Raw genomic sequence first — 22,516 nt, 5'->3', positions numbered from 1 at the left:
AAGCCTGTCCGTACCTAGCCCTCGATTTCCCATTGATTTTAGATCTTATGAAATGGTTACATGGCAAATCTTGATACCATCGACCCCCTCGTAACAGCTTAATTCCATGGGCCTGAACCGAAAAATGGCAAATAACGCAATAAATCCCAGAGAGTTTTAATGGCCACGTGATAAGTGGACGTGTTTGCCTATAATTTCTAACAGCGCCGGTTTCTACCTGATTTGGAGACTAACAGTGGTCGAACCTTTAGAATGCACCACGCCTATACGCTGCACGCGTACGCAAATTTGACGAAAGATTTACAAAATTCCCTCACTTGCGCACGATTTTACAAACAAAATGAAAGGTCCTTTACTATCCACCTCGCCATCAAACCCGTGTCGGCATGCCTCGCATCTTCCCTATCCCCAAGGGAAACGTATTATTCTTCTGATGGAGTATTATATATCGTATACATGTATATTAGCCGAATTGATATTACTCCTAGCAGGAAACCACTAGATTAGGATATATTCAAGATATCAATTCTCTATCTGATTGAGCTAAATTCCCAGCCCAATTCCAATTCGGCGATGCATGGCGAGTAGACTTCCGTCACTGGCGACACTTGCTAACGATGTTGGGAGGTTACCGGTGAGTGTAGAGCTGACAGGTGTCAGTTGACAAGTGCCTAATACCCGAAGTAAAGGGTTTCATTACCATGATTTAAACTGCCTTGTTGCTGTGTTTTACAGTGAGTGACACTTTGAAATTGGCACTGGTCTAACGCGACGGGTAGGAACCCTCTCTTCAAAGTATTTTCAGAAGATGCAATCAAGAAAAGCGAGGATTAGGATGTCAGTGACCCGCCTCTTCAAAATACACGGATGACAAATAAACCAAACAGAAAAGAAATCCTGCCATACAAAGCTAAAGAGGTAAAATGATGTAAGACCACAAAGCCTTATCTAATTACTAAAGATGCTGATTCAATTGTCATGCAAGTTCTATTAGCGACACTACCACTGGCAAAACGTTCAAAAGCTGTACGGCATTTTTCCAGCTGCAGTTGAGGGAATTAGCGGTTGAACTGATGGGGTAAATCCGTAAGAGGTTGGTGAAATTGCTTCATTCAGAAGACAGCTCCGGGGAAGCAATGGGTTTAGGGCAGTACAAACAACATTGTTAAGTCAATTTGATAAAGCAAATTACCTGTTGGTTGAAAAATAAAGACTTAGGGACACGAAAACTCACTGCGATATTACGTATACGTATACATATTGAAGACAGTGAATAGTGTATTTCCGCGCCTTTACTTTGGAGTCAACCAATCACGAGTTCGTTTAGCACCCAATTTTTACTCTAAATTAAGTTAAAATGATTTTCAACGCCATTTTGCTGTGACAGATTTGATGATCTTTGGTGAAAAATAACGTTTAGGCTATTGGACAGTTAAGGTTTTTGAATAGCCTGGACAGTGCCCGGCGCTGCATCTTGAGATTGAAAGATCTAATATTACTAGCGCTGGCCCAATTGGCCTCCAGCCTATGGTCTTTCTTTAAGTCATGATAATAGACTCGTCCAGAACGGCAATACTCCTCAGCGTAAATACAAAATCTGCGCACCGTTAATGAGCTCACAGACCACAAAGAGCATGAAGAGAGTGATTTGGCCAATCGTATCACCAACTATCATAAGCTTACAGAAAGCGTAAGTACATCGTAATCCTCTCCTCAACCAATGACCATTATCGGAGTAGGGAGACCGTTGACTGTTGATTTGCAGATCAAGAAAGGGTTCGCATCTCGCCTTGCAAATATTCTATTACACAATAAATTAGATACTCTAAAATGGCTGGGCAAATGTACCCTCTACCTTCAGTTCATATCAACAATTCTGTAGACCACCAAATCTTAACGTTTCTTTATTTTTGCAATTTGCGAATAGTGTCCATCAGTTAGAGAAAACTACTACTGGGTGGCCCAGAATTATTTTCTTTGTGTCCCATGATTTGGAAACTGGTTATTATACAGCTGACATGTAAAATCTACAACACTCTGTTTCCAAATCATGTGACATAGGGAAAATAATTCTAGGCCACCCTGTAGAGACGACATAACATTCATCAACCGACCATACATGTAATTATCTATCCATCCGAGAGCGCTCGAGGTACACTCTGGAAACAGCAACAGCCTCTCAGAGGGTCCATCACTGACCTCCCCGAGTCCAGGCCAACCTTTCCGAGAAAATCAAGCCTCGGACACACTGAAGGCTATCTCTAGAGTATAGATCAAAACAGAGAAATAGTTTGTCCATATTGACAGAACACGAGATATCATAGCCATTAGATCACGCACTCCTTTTCCTAAAAGAAACTAATTGTGTGTGTGTGGGGGGGGGGGGGGGGGTTACCCTGTATTTACGCCATGAATACAAAAAGGGGGATGATGCATTTACCAAAACCCCGCAATCGGCATTTCTAGCTGTTTTTACGTTATGACAATGATAATATGATAAAGACATCGCTATCTGCGTGTAGCGGGTTTTTCTACTTGACGCGATATCAACAACATAGTGTCCTCATGGAATCAAACTTATGAATTATGATCTCAAGCGTAAGCAGTGGTACAGTAAAAGCAGCAATTTGGTGAATGATCTTCTTTATCTTTTTTAGAGTTTGCCAAACAGTCACTTCCGATCTGTTGATCAATTTAGTTGTTCTTCGGAGCTGATTTATTTTCCCCATTATCCTGGATTGAAACATGATGATTGAGACTTATTTCTATGGAAAGATACACAACTAACATAAAACAAAAGTACATTGTAATACACTATAATTGAGGTTCTTCTATCTATACAAAAATCACATTATTCGACTGAGATATAAACACATTATCAGTATCTACTTGAACGTCTTTCATGTCGATGAGGTAGTTTGGTGAAAAACTTTTAATCTATTTTTAGAAGAACCAAATTGTGCCGTGCCATTTTAAGTGAAATGAGGTTACTTGAGAATTAAAATGGCTTTAATTTAATATCACACAGCCTGAAAAGCATTCTATTCATAGCACATTCATGTATGCCTAACGATATTAAAATCAGCTACACAAGGTGACATTTCACTGTTATGACCATAGTAAAGAGAAATAACACGGATTTTGATGCGACAATGTTCTCTAGGATTGTTTAGCCTTTTCTTTCGAGAAATCCCTGCGACAGCACCTTCTGTATACACAGCGGCAGGTGAGAAAAACCATTATTAGTGCGATGAAAATAACAGCACAAACAACGAACAGGACGTCCCACATCAGGATCTGAATCCAAGACATCTCATTGGTTTTACTCTGAAGGTGACTGGCGCCATATTTGATCACGTGATCAACCCAATAGGCTGCAATCTCCCTGGGCTCCATTGGTTGATCCCGAAATATCGCCGACGCTTTCTTGACATTCTCAAAGTACTTTTGGTCTCGTATTACATCCATAATCATATTCAGCAGTTTGTCTTTTGAAAGGTTTCGCCCCCGAATGTGGCGGCCAAATCTTCCCTCCACTCTCTTGCAGTTGAACATCTGATCCGCAAAAAGGGGAAGCCCAACCATTGGGACGCCATTGTACAATGCCTCATGCTGGCCGCCGTTGCCGCAATGAGTTAAGAACAGCTTGATGTTTCTATGTCCCAATACATCATTTTGAGGGACCCAGTTTACAGCCAGGACATTGCGCGGCAGAACCTGATCAGCTTTCAGCATGTGCTTGTCCCATTTCCACACTATTTTGTAAGGCACATCTCTGAATGTATCGAGCAAAATGTTGACTATCTTGTCCGGGAAATATTTGACGAAGCTTCCAAACGAAACAAGAACAAATCCATCTGATGCGGAATCCACAAACTGTTTAAGGGCGCCCTCCGGGAGGGATTTCGCTTTTCGGATGTTTAGACCCCCAACGTGAATGGCGTTAGGAGAGACAGGTTTAGGCGTGTCCAATACCATACCGATGTCACAGAGCCAAAGTTTGCTCTCCTTCTGAATTTCGAAAATAGGGGTATTGTGAAAATCCATAAAGTATTGGTCGGCAGCGTTGAAAAGTGCTGTTACGAATACTGCTCTGCCGATTGTAGCAAGAACTCGAGGGAGTTTTCTAAGAGATAGTATGTCATCAATAACACCAGGAAGAATAAATTGAGCCTGCAGTGTTGCGTGCGGGATATCTGGTGGCAGATGTGACATGAAAATTGCAAAGGGCAGACCAAGCTTATGCGGAAATATCGTCAAGCATTTCACCATGCCGTCAACTATAACAAAGTCAAATCTTTCTGCCTCAATTTTTTTGAATAGGTTAGTATCCAACAAAGTGTTCCTGCATTCCATCTTAATTATATCAAATCCCCTTCTCAAAACCCTGAACGTTTCGAGGAAGCCCAAGTCTAATAACTCAGGGCCGACGAGTACCTCCTCGAACTCCCTGGTTTGAAATAGCGGTTTTATTCCTGGATCGATGTCGATGACCTTGACATTAGACTTGACAACAGCTTTGGACACCTTGACACTGGAATGCAATATTGTGTAAACATCGTAACCCCGCGCGATCAGGCCATCTGCCAACGAATCCATTTGCATAAGATGGCTGACGAAGGGCGACGGCAATATCAGAATTTTCTTGGAGGCAGTAGCTTCCAGGCCGATAACCAGAGCGAGAAAGAGATACATGAAGGCTAACTTCCGTCTGGAATGAGGGAACTCCATCGTGTCTTGATTTGAAGACAAATGGCGATCCGCGACTGTAAAGAGAATAATCTTTACAACAGCTCAGGAGATTTTAACCAACACGAAGGTTATGAAGTGAAATCGAGCTATCGAACACAATATTGTTTTTATGTAAACAACAATGATAACACCACCTGTTCTTTCGGCATGTAACGCAAGGTTATTCAAGGGCAGCAACCTTTGGCCGTATACACAAGGAAGATGACAAAATGTCAGTTCACGTATTCCAGTAATTTCCTCGTTTCAGGCCTATCAGATATAACCCGTCGACTATTAACGTTGATGTCCATGAAGCAAATGAGGTCAGTTTAGTAATGACATGCTCATTTCTATAAATCGAATGGCATGAACCGTGTAATAAATGATTACAGTGTAGGCCTGGCATACTTCGCGTCATGCAGTCATGTTAGAATCAGGTGACCTCACTCAATACAGATTAGACTCACCTTGTCTTCGTCTTCCAGTCTTATCCGAACAATCGTTCCGCATATAGGCCGAATACTAAACGAAATCATCTATTATACATGAGTTCTACCTATTCATGTTCAGATGTCATTTATATAGTAATGCAAAGGCATAAGCAGTATACATTGTGTCGAGAGGCGTCTTTTCAACATTGGCGTATTGCACTGCAGGCAGGCCTGTACAACCCGTCAACATGTAAACATGCCTTATTTATATAATTGTATCAGATAATACCTATCAGTAGTAGCTGCAAAAGCCTTAAAGATTAAGTGCATTGACAAATATATATCTATCATAGGGGACAGCGGTAACGCGGTGAAAGAGAGTCGGCCTCATGATCGATCGAGAAGTCGTGGGTTCGACACCTGGCATGGTTCCCTTCAAGTGAGCGCATTCTTGTACATGTAGCTCCTTGAAACCCCTGATAGATTTCTGTGGAGACCGGGGTCATAATTTGGTATCCCAAAAACGCTTTGAACAGGGAAACATGGAATAGCTCTATATCAGAACTCAATATTATCATCATTCATCAATAATATCAGGATAGAAGAAACTCAAACTATCCTCTTAATCGGAAACGGATGTAACAACACTGAGTACGATCATGTCATTAGCTACGTTCCATTACGCGTACCATGCCCATTATCATCCCCAGAAGGTGTTAAAACAATGATGTTACGGAGGAAGAAGTGCTAGGTCACAGGTGTCCTGAACGTTCATGAAGTTGATTATTGGGCTTGGGCGGAAGATCGTCGTTTTCAGGGTGAAGGCCACAATTATTGGTGCCGCTTTAATGACTGGACACAGGTGTCAAGCATGAACAATCATGTACAGTGATTATATTCTTGACAGATTCGGGTTTTTGTTATCAAAAGAGAATCGAACAAGAATATAATTTAAATTGCACACGGACATATATGTGAAACCAAAGTTTTCAAATAATAAATTAAAATTATTTGAAAGACTCTGGTGAAACCAGATAATCTGAACATTTAACCAATAACCTGAACATTTCATTCAGATTATTGATCTAAAAATAAATCGTACAGAGCGGAAAATGTTCGAAGTCAATGCACTACTTCAATGTACAGTCCTTCCGGAAAGTAAATGTCCACAGGTTTTTTTTAAATATAACAGAGATAGAATAAGGTAATTGAATGCGGTTTTCAGCAGAGAATGTTATATCTAGTTGGTCATGTATCTGATGTATTTGAACCAAGCTAATCCTCTCTCTTCATTATGTAACAGGCAATTTTAAAAATGTCCAAAAGTCACTTTTTATTTATTCTATTTTCGGTCTTTTTCACAATGTATGAGTGAACTATGCAACAACGGTTTTTTGCTTTCATAACTAGAAAATTCCTGCTAAATTCTTTCATTTTGAAGATTAGTATTAGCTCGCTACAGGTGATTGTTTTTTACAGACAGCTGGTGACCTTTGAGAACACCCCTCATTGTCAGCAATGCATTCAGTCAGGGTCTGTATGGCCAACTCGGCTCATACATGAATGATTGGGGGTCTTTATCAATGGAAGAGAAAACAAAATAACGTAAAAATCCTAAGTAAAAATGTGCATTTGTCATGACCATCGAACACATTCTGTGGAATTGCAAGTGCCAAACAATTATGGTTATAAGCACAGTTTATGGGCTCATTTGAATTTTTGAAATGCACATGAAATAACAAAAGTGATTTTTGGACCTTTTTGAAATGTTTGTTACATAATGCAAGGATGGAATCAGGTGCATCCAAATACAACAGATATATGACCAACTAAATATACCATACTCTACTGAAAACTGCATTCAAATATCTTATTTTATCTTTGTGAAATTTTTTTTAAACGGTGGACATTAACTTTCTGGTAGGATTGTACACAAATGCACACATTTTTAAAAATTACGTTACCATGGTTACGTTAAAGGATCCTGTCTGGGTTTGAGGTGATTACCAATAAAAAAAAAATCAAAGAAATCCGGACAGTATTTCGCCATCCAAAGCTCCAAACGATTCGGACATAATATTTACGGTTTGCATATCGCTATCCTTTGACATGTTTGAGAATGGACACTTTGTCAAGGCGACGTTGTATACTTGTGATGCAGGCGTTCTCCTACCTTCGGAGGTACCGAAATACACGCGCATGGCAACGACCACAAATGGAAGAATGCTAATTAGGGTAATGACAGCAATGGTGGTATTTGACTCACACTGTGGGTGTGACCGTATGCTGAAAGCCATTTAATCAATGGTGTGAGGGAAATTGCCGCCGGGAACAGGTGGTTTGCTCGGAAGACAATCGTATAATGAAGTATCATCATCTATTTCAAACCAGGTCCCGTCAAGCCTGAGTGCAGTACCGTAGACACCGTCTCAATGTTTTTGTCTCAATGTTGTTTTTGTTTCGATACTGATCAACTGAAGGGGTCAGAGCCAAAACAATCTTTGTCAGTTTTCGTGGTTTTCGTGGTTTTGAGAAAAAGGCAATAACGTTGTTAAAGCGAACTGGAACCGCCGAGCGATTTATTCAACTTTTCGACTTTCACCGCCCGAGAAAGTCGAACTTCCAACTTCATATTCGAGTTCAGATTTGTAGCTCCGCCCCCAGTGCCCGAGCATGCGCAGTTCAATTTGTTATTATTGAGAATCATGTGAGAATCACGTGAGTCATGCGATCTTTCATTCATGAGTTTTCGTAGTAAATTCCATAGTAGTGACGTCACTCAATGATTGACAGCTAGGCGCCATGTTTCATTCATGTCTCGTTCTGATCACCCGATACGCGGGAAATGAAAACGAGGTCATACGAACTGGCTCGGCGGTTCCAATTCGCTTTAATATTGACATAGTGTAGGCCGTTTTGGCTCTCAACATTTTGAAACTGCCTTTTTACTCAAAATAATGACTTTATGCTCGTTTTCACCATCCTATCGTAACGATAATCACTTACCCACTGATCGATGGTAAAACCCCAGAATAAGCAAAATTCACCCCGGGAATATTTTTGCACATAGGCTGTTTTGGCTCTCAGCTGAATTTATCTAGAGTAAAAAGCACCATTTATTATAAAACCGTCAAATTCTATTCGATGACATGCATCATAATTTTATCTCGTTTATTGTTTCGGATATATCACATATTTACGCGTATCTGAAACATTCACTGTACAAGTAAAAACTGACCCCCAACAGAATCTACATCTCAAAACCTTTCCAACCATCTGATAACTGAAAATACGGCTATGGCTAATGGAACTGAGATGCAGAGAATGCTAGAAATCATCTTGATTGAGATTGGAGCAATATCATTTTTTATTTTCATTCGCTGAAAGCTTTGACAAAACGACCGCCAGCTAATAGTATCGCTGTGGGAGGTTTCTATTTATTAATCACTTGCTCACTGATGAATAACAATTTGCTTAATGGCAGGGCTTTTCCAGACCCAATCGTTGGTCAGGTTTGTATAAAAAACACGGAATGTGTTAGTTTAGGACAATAACAGTTCTGTGTAATACATGTAGAGTCTATGGTCAGTTCGCATTGGTAGAGAAATTCACGAGCTCATGACTAATGTCCTGAATAAAAAAATAGCGCGAAGACTACGTTTCCCCAGATACGGTTACATATGACCTCATTGGAACCTTTGAACCGTTAGCCGGTTATGAATATAACCTACTCAACTGCACCTGATCGTTGGAAACGTAGTTTAATTTACGCGCAATTATTCGGATTTGGATCATTATGCAAAGAGATGTCTATGCAACCAACATACCACGTCTTTTTCGCCAATAGCCAGACACGTCTGTCCGGGAATTGTCCTGATAATAATCGAGGATACGCTATCTTTTAATATTGCCAATGAACTGCACCGCAGATCGATCTATTCCTTCCTTTCTCGGTTCAGGTGAGTACTCTCACACCTCCCACTGATGTGTATTAAACAAACTATATGCTTTTGTGGTGCAACTGATGTCCATTTTCGCACTCCCCGTGCCAGGAACTTTCATTAAGCTGTTGGCATGACTTATTGAAAATAAACACCATATTCGCATTATGACTACATTTCCGAGCGGGAAATGGACGCGATGGATAGCCAGTTTGCGGCGTCATGACAGTGAAAGACAGTAAAAACGTAATAGCCCGCTCAATCATGCAAGCGTTTGGCGTTTTACCGTTGACTACTTACACACTCGGTCAAATGAGTCAGATGACAAGTCAAACTAGACATGAAATGGTGATTGAAAGGACAGGAGTAAAAATACTCCCTTGATCAATTTTTGTAATCACCAGGGGCCATTCTTTGTTTGGAAGTTGAATGTTTTCTATCCGAGTTGATACCATACCAAGTTCAGGAGCTGTTTTGTACTCTACGCACTCTTCAAGTCATCTCTTCAACGACGTAGTACGTCTCACTGATAAAAAAAAAACAATCGTTGAGCCGTTTCAATTGCCTTTTCAATGTCACACTGCTTTTAAATCTATATACAAGTAGCAAGAGACTAGATCAATATCCCTGTGATGATGGATTCTGCCAAGTGCCGGCTGTAGATAAATGTGTAACGGATTACAATGTAGTCGTAAACAACTTGATAAATCTGATGAAAATGGGTTTTATTATCTTCTAAATTGTCATTTTATTATTATTGCTGAATGGTGATTAGCTAAATCAGGACATAAAGGATCAGATCTGTTCGATAAGCTTTCCAATTTCCAACTTTATTTTCTAAGGACATTTTGTTTACACACAACTAACTCATTGCGAAATGAGTGTTTCAGGAGCAGGGAAGTCGAAGGGCCATGTTGACATTGCAGTATGGTTACCGCACTTAGCGAAGTGAAATTGACGCGAAGAGATGATTTATAACATTCTTTCTTCCAGTTATTACAATTTCTGGACAGAAAGGTAAAACAAGTTGGTGGCAATGAAATGTTCTATGTCAAATACTCTGCGCCTCCTCTTGGCCGAAGCGGGTTTCGTGTCGCAGACATAACCACTTCGGTTGGTAGAAAATATGGAAGCAGTCAAAAAGCAGTCAAAATCACATTTCTATCATTACGTTTCTTTGTATCTAAATCACAAATAGCCCTTTTACATTTTTAATTGGTTAAAAAATAACGATTTTAGAGCTATAATAGTAAGGCATGTTTGTCGATCTCACCTGTTTTCTGTCCTTTGATGAAATCCGTGACTGTGCGTCCCTATTGTTTGGTATCATGCTTATTGAGGGAAGACAACAATAAATCCGAATAGTGATCAAGGGTAGTAGAAACGTAATCATGTTTGATCAGTGTCTGGTTGTCTCACCCAACACCACTCGGGTAAATTTGTCATTTTGCCCCAAACCCCGGCGGCCGTCTTCGTTTTGGCCTACATTTTCGCTCTATACGTATGAAACTCATACGGCCAGAGACCTCTATTAGCCAGCGTGTACATTCTGTGTACATTTTAATGAATATAGGTTGGTGAAAAAAGTACACCAAGGGTGCTTTAATTCCCACCAAATTTTATATGTGTTATGAAGAGGCTTTTATCGAAATAATGGTAAAAATTCAAAACATTCCAAAACCGTTTGGCTGAGAAAAATGAATTTGTGTACATCATTGCCATCAAATCGTCACTCGCGGACTGATATGGGCCTATTAGAATACAAGTTCTAAACTGGCCAGTGAGACAATATTTGCTTAAATTAATTATCAAAAAGTATATCCCTGTTATGGCCTGGCTCTGTAGATTAAGAATCCACCAAAGATTGAAGAATAAATCTAATTTCACCCATCACAGTCATGTATTTACCACAGCTTCACAGTTCAGTACGGACTATGTGTCAGTGCCACATTTCCGCCGGTGGATGAATACATGTCTCTGCCCATACACTGAGATGTATTTTTATATATCGGGTTCCGCATCGAGGGTTAATGTGCCGTGAGACTGATGCAAGAGAATGTTGATATACATGTATAGCGTTCAACCCGAACAGATTGGTCATTGCAGATGTGATTATTTTGGAGTGGAAGGTCAAATAGGCTGAGCTGCGATCAATGCTTATGCAGTCGCTCTAGTTAATGTGCATGATATGCCAAAAAATATGTACTTTTGCTGAAGAAAAATAGTGATAGTCTTAAATTCATTGGCAATTGCAGTGCATGCAGTTATCTTGGACAGGTCGAGGCCACGAGACCTCGCAAATGACCTTGTAACAATGAAACTCTAACAAGAAGGATGACTGCAATTCTTTAATTTAATGTGCCTTGACACGCGAAAGCTGGAGAACGCTCACTTTACCCGTCGAAACTTGGCACCTCATGACGTCTTCTAAGATTTTTGCAGGTAGTGCAAACTGCTCATAAAATAGGCAGTACAGCGCTCGGCCATTTCAAAGCAAGTTTTTGAGCCTCAACGCATTCGTCCTCCTGTCAAAAATATTATCATTTTTTGACAGAAGTGAACACTTCTTTGGATTAAGGTACCATGAAAATCAACGTGGAATATGATGCACTTCAGAAGTGCCAGTGCTTATCTTCAGCTGTGAATTTCGCCATTGAAAATGTACAAGGTCACGTTGAATGGGCCGTGAGATCCAGTCACCCTTCACTAGTCCTGACAAGGAAGGCACTAATCAGACGCAGGATGTTTGCAATTAGACAAGTCATCATCGCAGATTCAGAAGAGAAGAAATTAGAGACATTAGACTAGATCACGACAGATTGACAAGAATTACCCTAGGGTGAGTGATCAGAGTAGTAATGATCTTCCCGAGTTGTTACTTTGTAGTCACTTTAGGTGTTTGCAGTAGTCAATACGAGAGAGAAAAGATGAATGTTTGTATTGAGCAGAACGGCGGGATATTAGACTTGAGTACAAATAAGCTAATGACTGTATCCATAAGTGGTACGGCATTTTGTGGGGCATTCAAAACTTCGTAATGACATTTTTCTCCTAATATTTTTTTTTCTCTGAATTATTTTCCCCTGTATAATGCACACGCCAAATCATAATGGTCGTACATTAACCTGCAAGTAAAGTGATTCATCAATATACATGTGATAGCGTTCTATTGTTTTTCTCCCTATATTAGCATAATGGCGAGCTGGAGTCGGAATCGTAAAGCTCATCTTAGCCCCACTACATTAATAAAATGTCTTTCATTATCATGGTCATCAGCATTCTATCTCGTCTGTCAATCATGATCATTCCGGAATCTCACGAGCCAGTTCTGACGTATCTGGAATCAATTGACATTGCCCAAACCTCAAAGACCTGAGTCTGAAATGCATTACCTTATTGGCCATTCTTTCAGGCCAACGTTTGCAGACGCTGAAGTCACTTACAGTAAAAAACATTCATATGACAGGAGATATTCCTCCATTCACGATTGGCATTCGATAGAATCTCAATCACACTTCAACTTACAGGTATGTAAGTCTCGTTTAATTTTCCAATTATTTTAACTTGTACAAAGGGGTTCGATACGACCTTTGTCAGTTGAACTCCAAAAGGGAACCTAAAATTTTAGTGTGAGGCACAGGCTGGCTATCAATCAGCTCTTATCTAAGGCTCATCCACCCGCGTTAGCTGCCAACTGATGCGGCAAATTGTGATGCTCATATTCCGCTTTATCAATCGATGATTAACCTCTTCATCAGCATCAAGGTCGACAAGAGGTATCGTGTAATATGAATAATCTAGAAATGGACCCGTGGAGAAGTGCTTGTTTGAAGAGCGGGAAAAGATGACCAAATAATATGGGAGGCCAATGGCAATGTAACATGATTGTCAGTTTAGAAGACTTCTTTGCAGACAATGTTCTGAGGAAACGGTGATCTTTGACAATCCGATGGATTGATCATATGCATGTATATATGTACATCCGTCCCCCTGTTGAGATGAGAACAACGATATAAAGGACATCTGACGTTGGGCCCTGAGCTATTGTCACTATTTTGTCGGACACTGATTTCTTCATGTTGGGATAGGTTTCATTCGATCCTGGTGAAATCAATTCGCTTGGTGGGTACCGGACGCAACGTACAATATCACTTTGGCACACATGGTCATACTCCGGCGCAATGATAGTAGTCGTGTGATGAGGCGGAATATCATATCTGCTTTGGAGAAAGATTGCATGGCATGGTACAGGCTGTACGTTCCAATCATCCCCCTACACCCATCCTGAGATACAGTTTTTTGATACTCCTACCTTTGAAATATCGAGAGTACATAGAAAATCACCGATTATGTCGATCGGGATGCCCTAACCCAGCTGTTCAGTAGGTAAATGTTAATCACCCACAGGGAGTGCATAACTATACAGGAAAAGCTTGGCTTCTGGGCGTGGTAGGGAGAATTGATAGTGAGCAGATTAAAAATTCCTCATTACTGCTCCGCTAAGGTAAATTTTCGAAAATAAACAAAACAGTGCATCAGGGTAACATTTGACCAACATCCGTGCCAAATTTCAAGGCGTTACAACGTCCCTAAGTGTAACTTAGCTCGTCCCCTTCCAGTATTGCTATCAAAAATTCTACTCAATCATGTTACGGAAACTTCGGGGCTGAGTTGTTCAAAACCACGTTGGCTTTAACGGCGCCGTTAAGTCTTTACGTGCAAATTTTAATGGGTTTAACTGAAAGAGATTACGTCCTTAATTGAGGATACTTAACGTAACTGTTAGGGATAACGTGACTTTTGTGCTTTTGAACAACCGGGTCCAGGTGCGTTAAACTAGGCCCGACCGTACAAACTGTAGTAGAAGCATTTACTCCTAGCACTGGACTTTGTTTATATCATCAATTGTTCAGTGCAACAACATGTACAAGTCATATATTTGAACGCGTGCCTTGTGTTAGCGAGGCCGAAACGGTTTAGAGAAGCCTCATAGCCTAGTGGTTAACACTTCTGGCAACCATGCGGTAGGGTCCGGGTCTGATCCCGGGGAGAACCCGGGATGTATTTCTGGATTAACCGGCGTGGCTTTTAATGAACTAAAACAACACGTACAACGTATAAATAGTGGCAGGTTTCTATTTTCGTCAACTTTGAATTAAGTAAATCCGCTCTGTCATAAAAACCTTTAATACCAACCTCCCATGTGTCGTTCATACTCTCGTTATGGTGACTCAATAACGAGAATTAGGAGACCATCAGTGTGCTACATTCAGCACCGCATATTGCGACAATGGGGGCCATCAAACGGCAATATGAAGGGCATAATCACATTAACGCCTGCCTCATTCCGATCATAAATGTGTCTTTATCGTAGCATAAACCCAGTCAACGCAGCGAAGATGATAATTAAATCATGGTCTGATGAATCGCCCGAAATGGCGCAATCCTTAAATATTTAGTTGCTCAAAGCAGGGGCGTAGCTAGCTTTTCAATCTTTGGGTGGGTGGGTGGGGGTGGGGGCACCTTATGGAATTTTTAGACCAAAATCACGGTAAAAACACGTTTCCTGGTGAACTCACGGGGGGATTTGTCCAACTGCCCACTGAATTACGAACTTATAATTACGAAAGAACTCCCGTTCCATTTTGCAGTCAGCTGTATCTTGTGTTATGTACTATAAGTTAATGCTTTCATCTAGTTACGGTCTTATTGAAAAAAGGACGCTGCGACAATGTAGACTAATTCGTAACGACTCGGCCAGTTCGTCACCTGGAATTCAAAACTCGCTGCGTCTAAGAAATTACAGTGGATTGGTGAAAGAACTTTCGATTCCGAGTGACCCTTCTAAGGTTAACTGACGTTGATCAGCTTAGAAACCAATGATATTGTGCTCTCCTTCTCGCATAAATAGCAATTCGTAATTCGTAATTTGCAATTCGTGAGACTTGCGGAAACTCCCTAGACGAAATCCACCACTGTCGTCACCTGCACATTGATTTATTGGCTACGTATCGACACGCCATTTTTCTGTCTTGGTGTTTGATCCTGTTAGTGCTTGTGGGACACTTCGTGCAGGTTGAGACAAGATTGTGATTACAAAGATACAGGTTCCCATCAATTGTAGCAACTACAGTGTCATGTAAATCATCAGTCAACCTCTGGAGACGGTATAACATTTGTAACAAGTAGCTGTTCAACATATAATGCTTGTGATGCTGAATGGTCAATAGTTAGGATCCAGTCAAGAAATTCATGTTCCTGTTCCTGATATGGCCCCAGAGCCAAGGAAGTTCAGATCTCCTCTCTTTTGTCTACTCTAAGGTGTAACTGGTGTTCTTTATTCTAATGATAGTTTCCAAGATTTTGATTTGTCCTAATAATTAATTTGAAAGCTATACAGGTATCAAACCCTTGAGTTGGTTCTTTCAGCGATCTCTCTATTGAAGGACCAGCAGTCTCTATTGTATCTAAACAGCAAGGTCAAGATCTACAACCACTGGCGCGCTGCGCGGAGATGAATATCTATACCACGACGTTGCGCTGCTAATGCCAATGATCCTTTAACGCATACAGCTCGGTATTTTCATCTGTGGAAGGTATATCCTAGGTCTTCTCCCGAGATTTTACTTCAAAGTGACGAACGCCGTGTTCCCAAACTGTAGAGGAATGATTATCCTTATTTAAATAACCTCATGAGTTCCATCTTCTCACCCCCATTGCCCAATGAAGCCACTCATCCTGATCTAAATGACAGCCCCCCCCCCCCCCCCCCGCGCAATGAAGGATACAGTGTGCAGCCGTTACATTTCGTGGTGAGACATCTGATACATCAAACATTCTACCCGTCCAATATCAACATGGTGCTTCATAGACTGCATGATTTTCTGTGTGTACTCAATGCAAGGTTATAATAACGTGTCCGGTTAAAGTTTACTGAGGAATAAGGGTATACAAAAATAGGCGGGTCCATTTACTACCACAGTTTTGCTAAACACAATGGTAACTTTAATCTAGGACACTTGTTACTTGTTTCTTTTATCAACGTAATGTCGACATCGCAAAGTCTTCTCAAAGAATATAAAACTTAGGCATTCCACGTTGTTGTTACCGTGACACACATCTACAAAACTAACCGAGCACTCAATCGGTGAATTCCTTCTCAAATTAACATCGGTAACCGTGTTGGCGACAGCAACATCGTCGCTAATTACAAACTTTGTGGCAATCTCTGTTGGAGATTTCTCTTTAAACACGAAACAAGCAGAATTCTTTTAGATATAGTATCTCAGAATGCTAGCGTAGGTGATCTCCCGCATGACGTCAGACCGGGACTAATGGACTCTGACGTCATGTCATCTCTTGACCACGTTGCATAGGATCGAGTAGCCGCCCGAAAACAGGCCTACCATTAATTCAATAAAAATCTAGAGGTCGTATATAGATACTGACTGTATGATTGTGCATAGTGTGTGTGTGTGTGTACTTACCTTTCGAAGAAAGAACTAAATATAAAGGTAAGTTTAAGAGCAAAAAATAACACCACGTGTATATCGGGAAAACGCAAGTTTGAAGGCAATTTATGCATCAAGAATAAGGTATCGTTCACAATTCGGGTAAGTAAGGGAAAATGGCGCTACGTATTTTGATCAGACTAACTGCTGATTAGGCCTCGTTGAAATACAAGAATAGTCAAGAATTCATACTGTAAACTCAAGAAAACAACACCACTTCATTAACAGCCGGTGACTCATGGGGTGGCGAACAGAACTGTTGAGAAGGCCGATCATTGGCTGGGATTTCAGAGAGGGTTGTTCAGGCCTCATATCCAATATGCTTCAGTTTAGAGTCCAATCCTTATTGTTCGGGTTGTTGAAACCGATTCGTAGGTCTCCTATGAGTGGAATAATGGGATCAGCGCCTTCGGCCATTGTACTGAGTGTCCCAGAACATTTTCAACTTATCGTCATTGGTAGTGTAAAGGGTGTCCCAGTGCTAATGGCTGATAGTGTACAGGGTGTCCATGAAAAAAGTCCAACTGACTTATTGGCTTCTGCTGGTTTTAGAGACTGACCTGCCCTTTCAAAGTGAGGCACTGCTCAGGAAGGTAATGGAGCATGTCTTCGGGTCTTATCATCCCTTACCAGCCTCGGACTTTCAAAGATACTTTGCAGTGCAAAATTGGTAAGAATGAGAAGTTGTGCCGTCACATACAGTATCTTGAGACAAAACTGAACATCCTTCTGAATGTACAGTCTTGTCCGAAGTGATCAGTGAAGGACTAAAAAACGATTCAAATCCCGATTCAACTTTTTTTCAGAGTTAAAGATACACCTTATTAGATTGTCCAGCATTCAGAATCGTAGCCACAATCATTCACAACACCCACAGTCAATTCTAGTCCATTACAATGTCCTCCTCGACTACATTCTGGAACTCTGGTCCATCCACGGCAGCCTCCTCTTCTTCCTCCAAGATAGCATGTGGTCCAGCTTCGATTGGCCTTGGTCGAAACGATGCTTCAAAGCCGTTGACGATAACGTCCTCATCAACACCATCCCAGGCATCTCTGATGATATTGGTCACGTCTCTCAGGCCGATGTGAAGGCAGTTTCCTCGTTCGTCCGTGTGGTCCTTCTTCCACGATTTTCATTGTCGCCGTACGTGACATTTGAAGGACTTCATGACTGCAACGTCTAACGGCTGTACGAGGGATGTGCAATCAACAGGTACGTAATCCAGGCTGCCTCTCATGTCGCGGACTTGTCTGTCCCGGTGGACCTGATAATGGTCGACGATTAACAGGAACTGGTCGGCCTCGTTGTCGGTGACGTGGGGTGATAGGACTTCATTTAACCAGTGGTGCACTGTTTCCTCCCTCATCCAACCAGTTTCCAATGGGATAATCTTAACATATGCTGGTGGGTTGTCTTGGAGGGCTGCAAACATCCGGACGAAACCTCTTCTGGGGAAGGTGATGTGCGCCGGCAACTTTGCTCCAGAGGCTGCGATGGAGAGGGTGACGGTGCATCCCAGCTTGGTATTGGACCTGGATGATCGGACGTCTATGACCTTCTCCCCCGTGGTGTTGACCGTGTACATGGTTCTCATGTCAAACAGGAAAACGGTTTGGTCCATGTTAAAGAACAACCGCGTCTGTATATTAAGGCGATCGATAGTCCCAGTAACCGCATCTCGGAAGGTCTGGATCCTTGCAGCAGCATTAGCGGGGACGGTCGTTGTATTCGTGGTCACCTTCCGTAGGGACACGTGGCGTCTCTTCATCAAGCACTCCACCCAGCCTATGGATGCGTTGAAATCCATAGCTGAGGGCGACAATGCTATATCCCTTCCCTGACATCTTGGGCCAACTCATTCCACCAGCTTTGCCACACTACCAACGCCTTATCTTGAATGTCGAGAACGGAGACTGCGAGGCGACGCTCTCTCATCTACTGCAGCTTTTGGTAAAGCTGGTCCTTAACCTGTGGCCAGAACGGATTACTGGCTTGATCACTGTCTTCTTCCGGCCATGCCCTTGTTCTTGCTTCTGCTCGAGGTCCTCGACATTCCACCTTCTAAACGTCTCCCAGGGGATATTATAGAGGGCGGCGAACTCTCTCATACTGCGCACGGTACCGTTCACCAGTGCCTCCTCCAGGTCTCTCAGGTAGGCAAGTTTTTCTTTCACGGTGTAGCGTCGGCGTCGTTTTCTAAGCGGCTCTACAGCATCCATTGTCGCACAGGTTGTCTGCAATGTGGGTACCCTCAGTGGGGCCCTAAAATTACACAAGAAAACCACAAATCCTTCGATTCTGTTTTCTGCTACATAGACCATGGGGGAGTCTAAATCTAAAAAGCAAAAAAAAGAGGGTTGCAGAAGAACAGAGGATGAGCTCCTCGTTTTTCTTCGGAATTTCATGACTGCTATCATTGCCTGAATCTCATTTTGCTTTTCTAATGCAAGCGTTCGTAGTTTTTCCTTCAGAGTTTCAATAAGGCCTATTTTTGTTTTGGGGGTTTGGATCAATCTAAAAAGTGCTTCAGTTTTATGAGACAAACTGTATAAACGGTCGGCGAGCGGCCTTACCATTTACGTCATTCCACATTCGCACTCATCGACCAGTAGGCCCACAACACTTCGAATCAATAGGGCTGCGGTAATAAGTGGTTTAGCGTAACGGTGACAGCTAGGATGAGCCGGCACTAGTTATCGACCGACTGCAAGGGCCAGCGAAGTCACTCATTGGTTACCTCTGGTGAATAGACTCGGGAGAAGAAATCGGGCCTTGAATATCACGAAGTGGCGTTATTTTCCCGAACATACAGTATCTCCTCGGAGTTATTGGTTGTCTGATCTTAACCGCGAAGGTAAAGAACTCAAGTATTGGCAAAAACCGAGACGCAGCAGCGTTTGTCGCCAACACTTTAGCGCCGCCTGAGCAGTTGTGGTGACACCGCCGCTGTAGTGTGGTGGCTGGGACCCTCAAATAGCAGTCAAAGAAGTCCCGGGCTTGATCCGTACTGTCGGCGTGAGACTTAAAGCAGATCTCTTTGCCTTAATTACTTGCCTCTCTGCACCAAAGTGTATAAGTGGGTACCGGTCAGAATGCTCAGATTGTAGCGCTGGTTGAGCAGCTCATCTATGGTCTACTGAAAGGTTTCAGGACAGACCGGGTTTAAACATGATGATAACCTATATCGTAGTTGATATCAGACTATAAACCCTAAACTTTAACTTTAATTCAAACACAACCAATATCACACCGGAAAACCTAAAACACCTGTACTAAAATAGTTATAACAGTTGAATTCGAAACTCTAAGCTTTGAAAGCGCATGTAGTATATTTACAATGTCAACAATTTGTTAACTGCGGTTCGTTAAAATGTGTTTTATTAAGTATGAGGCGAGTATTTTCTTTGGGAAATAAATCAGTGGCAGTGCGTTTTTGCTTTGAAATTTTCAGAAAGAGTGAAATAGATTTCGATCCAGTTGATCATACTTACAGTTATCGTAAAGGCTTGTGACGTCATTTTGTTTTAACATGTAAGGGAATATCATTACCCAAGCCATCTTAGCGACAAGGAAAATTCCAAAGAAAACCTTGTCAACTTTGGGAAGCATTGATCCAGGTTTCCGCAATGGTGGCGCAATATACGATTTATTATTAACATAATTAATCACAAGATTCTTCCTCGGATTGTAGCTAGTCGTCAGAAGTTGCCATACACCCATACTAGTTTTACCTTGGAGAGCTTCACCAGCTACATATTCGTAAACTGTTTGCCCAATACTTATACGAAGTTTCAAACGTAGTGTTTTAGCAGAAAAAGAAAACCGGATATGATACTTTCCCTTATTACTGTACCAAAACATGCATTTATGAAATCGATGTAAAGTGTAGCTTGGGTCTATCCTTGCAAGTACGGATATAGTAAACGGGTTACCTTTATGCACATCTAGTGCATCAAAATGAATAAATGGCGACAATTCTGCAGTTCTGCCATGCTTGATGTTCTCTTGGGCTATTCCAACAGACAGTACTTCGCCAAAATGAAATGATTGGACGAATTCGCAGATTCCATAACGAAGCCTAAATGAGTATTGTAATGTTGATAGTGGTAGCGAAATACAAGACATCACGGATATAAATAATTATCATAATCAGAAGCAAAAAGGTGCCATATAATGCTATGCTCCATTATAATTAGCAATATACGACCTATAGCTATGATAACCTGATTTCGCCCGCTGTACATGTTTTTCATTATTATCCCTGACGCAGTTTGAATTTTTCAGCAAAATATCATTTTTTTAAATATTTTCACACGATCTGTTGTGCGATGGCGTTGCAGTCGTTTCTGAAACCACTAGGTTCATGTGTTTGACCGAATATGCAAAAATTACAACAAGTGGATGTCTATTTTCGACCATTACTGTACAAAACGCACAAAAATATAATGATCATTATGTGACTAAAGCCTTTTTATAATTTTGATCCGATGAAAATCCCCAAACTAAATTAGTATGAGCACGGAACACATTTGATTATAGTGGCATATCACAAGATATGTTGAATTGATGACGGCGTAGACATTTTTAAACAGTTAGCAATGTCTGTTTCCAAATACTAACCTCAAATTCTTCATACTACTGTTGAGATACATTTTATGAGATGCTGAAAGAGAAAAACGAAATCGCTACCTCCTTTCTAGAGTAAAAAGATATATATTTGGTATGTTCAACATTCATTCCCCGGCATGATGGAGATCATGACGCGTGCCGTTGTCACCATGCTTAGCGGGCGAGTGTTCGGGGGCGTAGTGACGTTCGTTGTGGCACACGGGCACTTTAAGACCACAGGGTATATTTGAGGGGATTGTGTTCAGTACAATTTACTCCAGCTGAAAGCAAAGAAATGAGAGAGCGCGGACTATCATGTTATCTCAAGGAGCTGGATATAATTATAGTATTATGTAAGATCTGCTTATTCACGCCTACCTGAAGAAAGTAAGTCCTGCAAAGCCTGGTTCGATGACAGAGATCTTCTGACCAGACAGGTGACGATGAAAAGTCTATATAACATGGCTACTGCTCTGACTATATGAGAGTGGGATAATGGACGGAACTATCGACTGAAATATAACTAACCTCACGATGTCATTACTGAGAAAGCAAGAGATGCGAATTCCTCCCCTGACTAAAATTAGTCTGGTCAGCCGAAAATACCTATCGCTAGCAACCGGTTAGATCAACGTTCAACGATTGTTTCGGTATACGCACACAAAATAATACCACTCAACACTGAATGTAGCCGCTTGCCTTACCGGGCGGTTGGGAAGGCTCACTATATCGTCCTCTCCTGTCAACACACACGATGCAACACGCTGATATGACTGAAATGTTGCTCCCATGCAGACCCTGCTTTTCTCCTGTCGGTGCAACTATTGAGAGAGGCCTATTCTGTTACATGTATGTGGAGAATAAACCCTTCCACACTAGTCTGCCACTTCTCGATTGATAATCAGCTGATATATTTAATGAAAACATTCAAAGCTATGAAATCAATACAGATCAATAATGTATGGTGTTGTATAGAATATTTTTATTTTGTACTAACTGTAATCTTTTCGTTTTTTCAATCAAAAACTGTGCACGGGTTCTGTAAAATATGATACATGTATACAGAATTCTGCGAGAAAATGTTCATATTCAAAGAAACGACGTCTAACCGATCCTCGGGGTAAAAATATTATATTTTAGATCCTATTCGGATTCTGAGATTAGGGTGGCTCGGTGTATTATCAAATTCTTCCTTAAATCCTGTTAAGAATATTTAGATGTAATATAAGAACCCGCCGGACTGATATCATGGGGAATGGCTAAATGCTGTAAGGGTATAACGGATTTTTAT

General features: G+C 41.3%; 2 protein-coding genes across 3 annotated transcripts in view; both read right to left on the bottom strand.

Moving 5' to 3' along the window:
- The window catches only part of LOC135496062 (thyrotropin-releasing hormone receptor-like), a 222,424-nt gene that overhangs the window by 40,237 nt on the left and 159,671 nt on the right, over positions 1 to 22,516 (bottom strand). The window lies entirely within an intron of this gene.
- LOC135496359 (UDP-glucuronosyltransferase 1A9-like) lies at positions 2,790 to 5,264 on the bottom strand. 2 transcript variants are annotated; one of them, XM_064785648.1, is made up of 2 exons: positions 5,199 to 5,264; positions 2,790 to 4,766 (listed from the first exon to the last, which is right to left on the bottom strand). In XM_064785648.1, the coding sequence occupies exons 1-2, from the start codon at positions 5,239 to 5,241 to the stop codon at positions 3,160 to 3,162; spliced, it is 1,650 nt and encodes a 549-aa protein (XP_064641718.1). In that variant the 5' UTR covers positions 5,242 to 5,264; the 3' UTR covers positions 2,790 to 3,159. The 2 variants fall into 2 exon arrangements, with proteins under 2 accessions (XP_064641718.1, XP_064641719.1); XM_064785649.1 differs by lacking the exon at positions 5,199 to 5,264 and adding an exon at positions 4,887 to 5,133.

Source organism: Lineus longissimus, chromosome 11 (genome assembly GCF_910592395.1).
Source record: "Lineus longissimus chromosome 11, tnLinLong1.2, whole genome shotgun sequence".
NCBI lineage: Eukaryota > Metazoa > Nemertea > Pilidiophora > Heteronemertea > Lineidae > Lineus > Lineus longissimus.
The sequence above is the reverse complement of the archived record's forward strand: the minus strand, read 5'-3'. Positions and strand labels throughout refer to the sequence as shown.

Excerpts from the sequence above, each read along its gene's own strand:
- LOC135496359 (XM_064785648.1), bottom strand. The coding sequence starts at position 5,241 with ATGCGGAACGATTGTTCGGATAAGACTGGAAGACGAAGACAAG. Across the intron at positions 4,767-5,198 it reads GACTGGAAGACGAAGACAAG|TCGCGGATCGCCATTTGTCT; the intron begins GTGAGTCTAATC and ends TTCTCTTTACAG.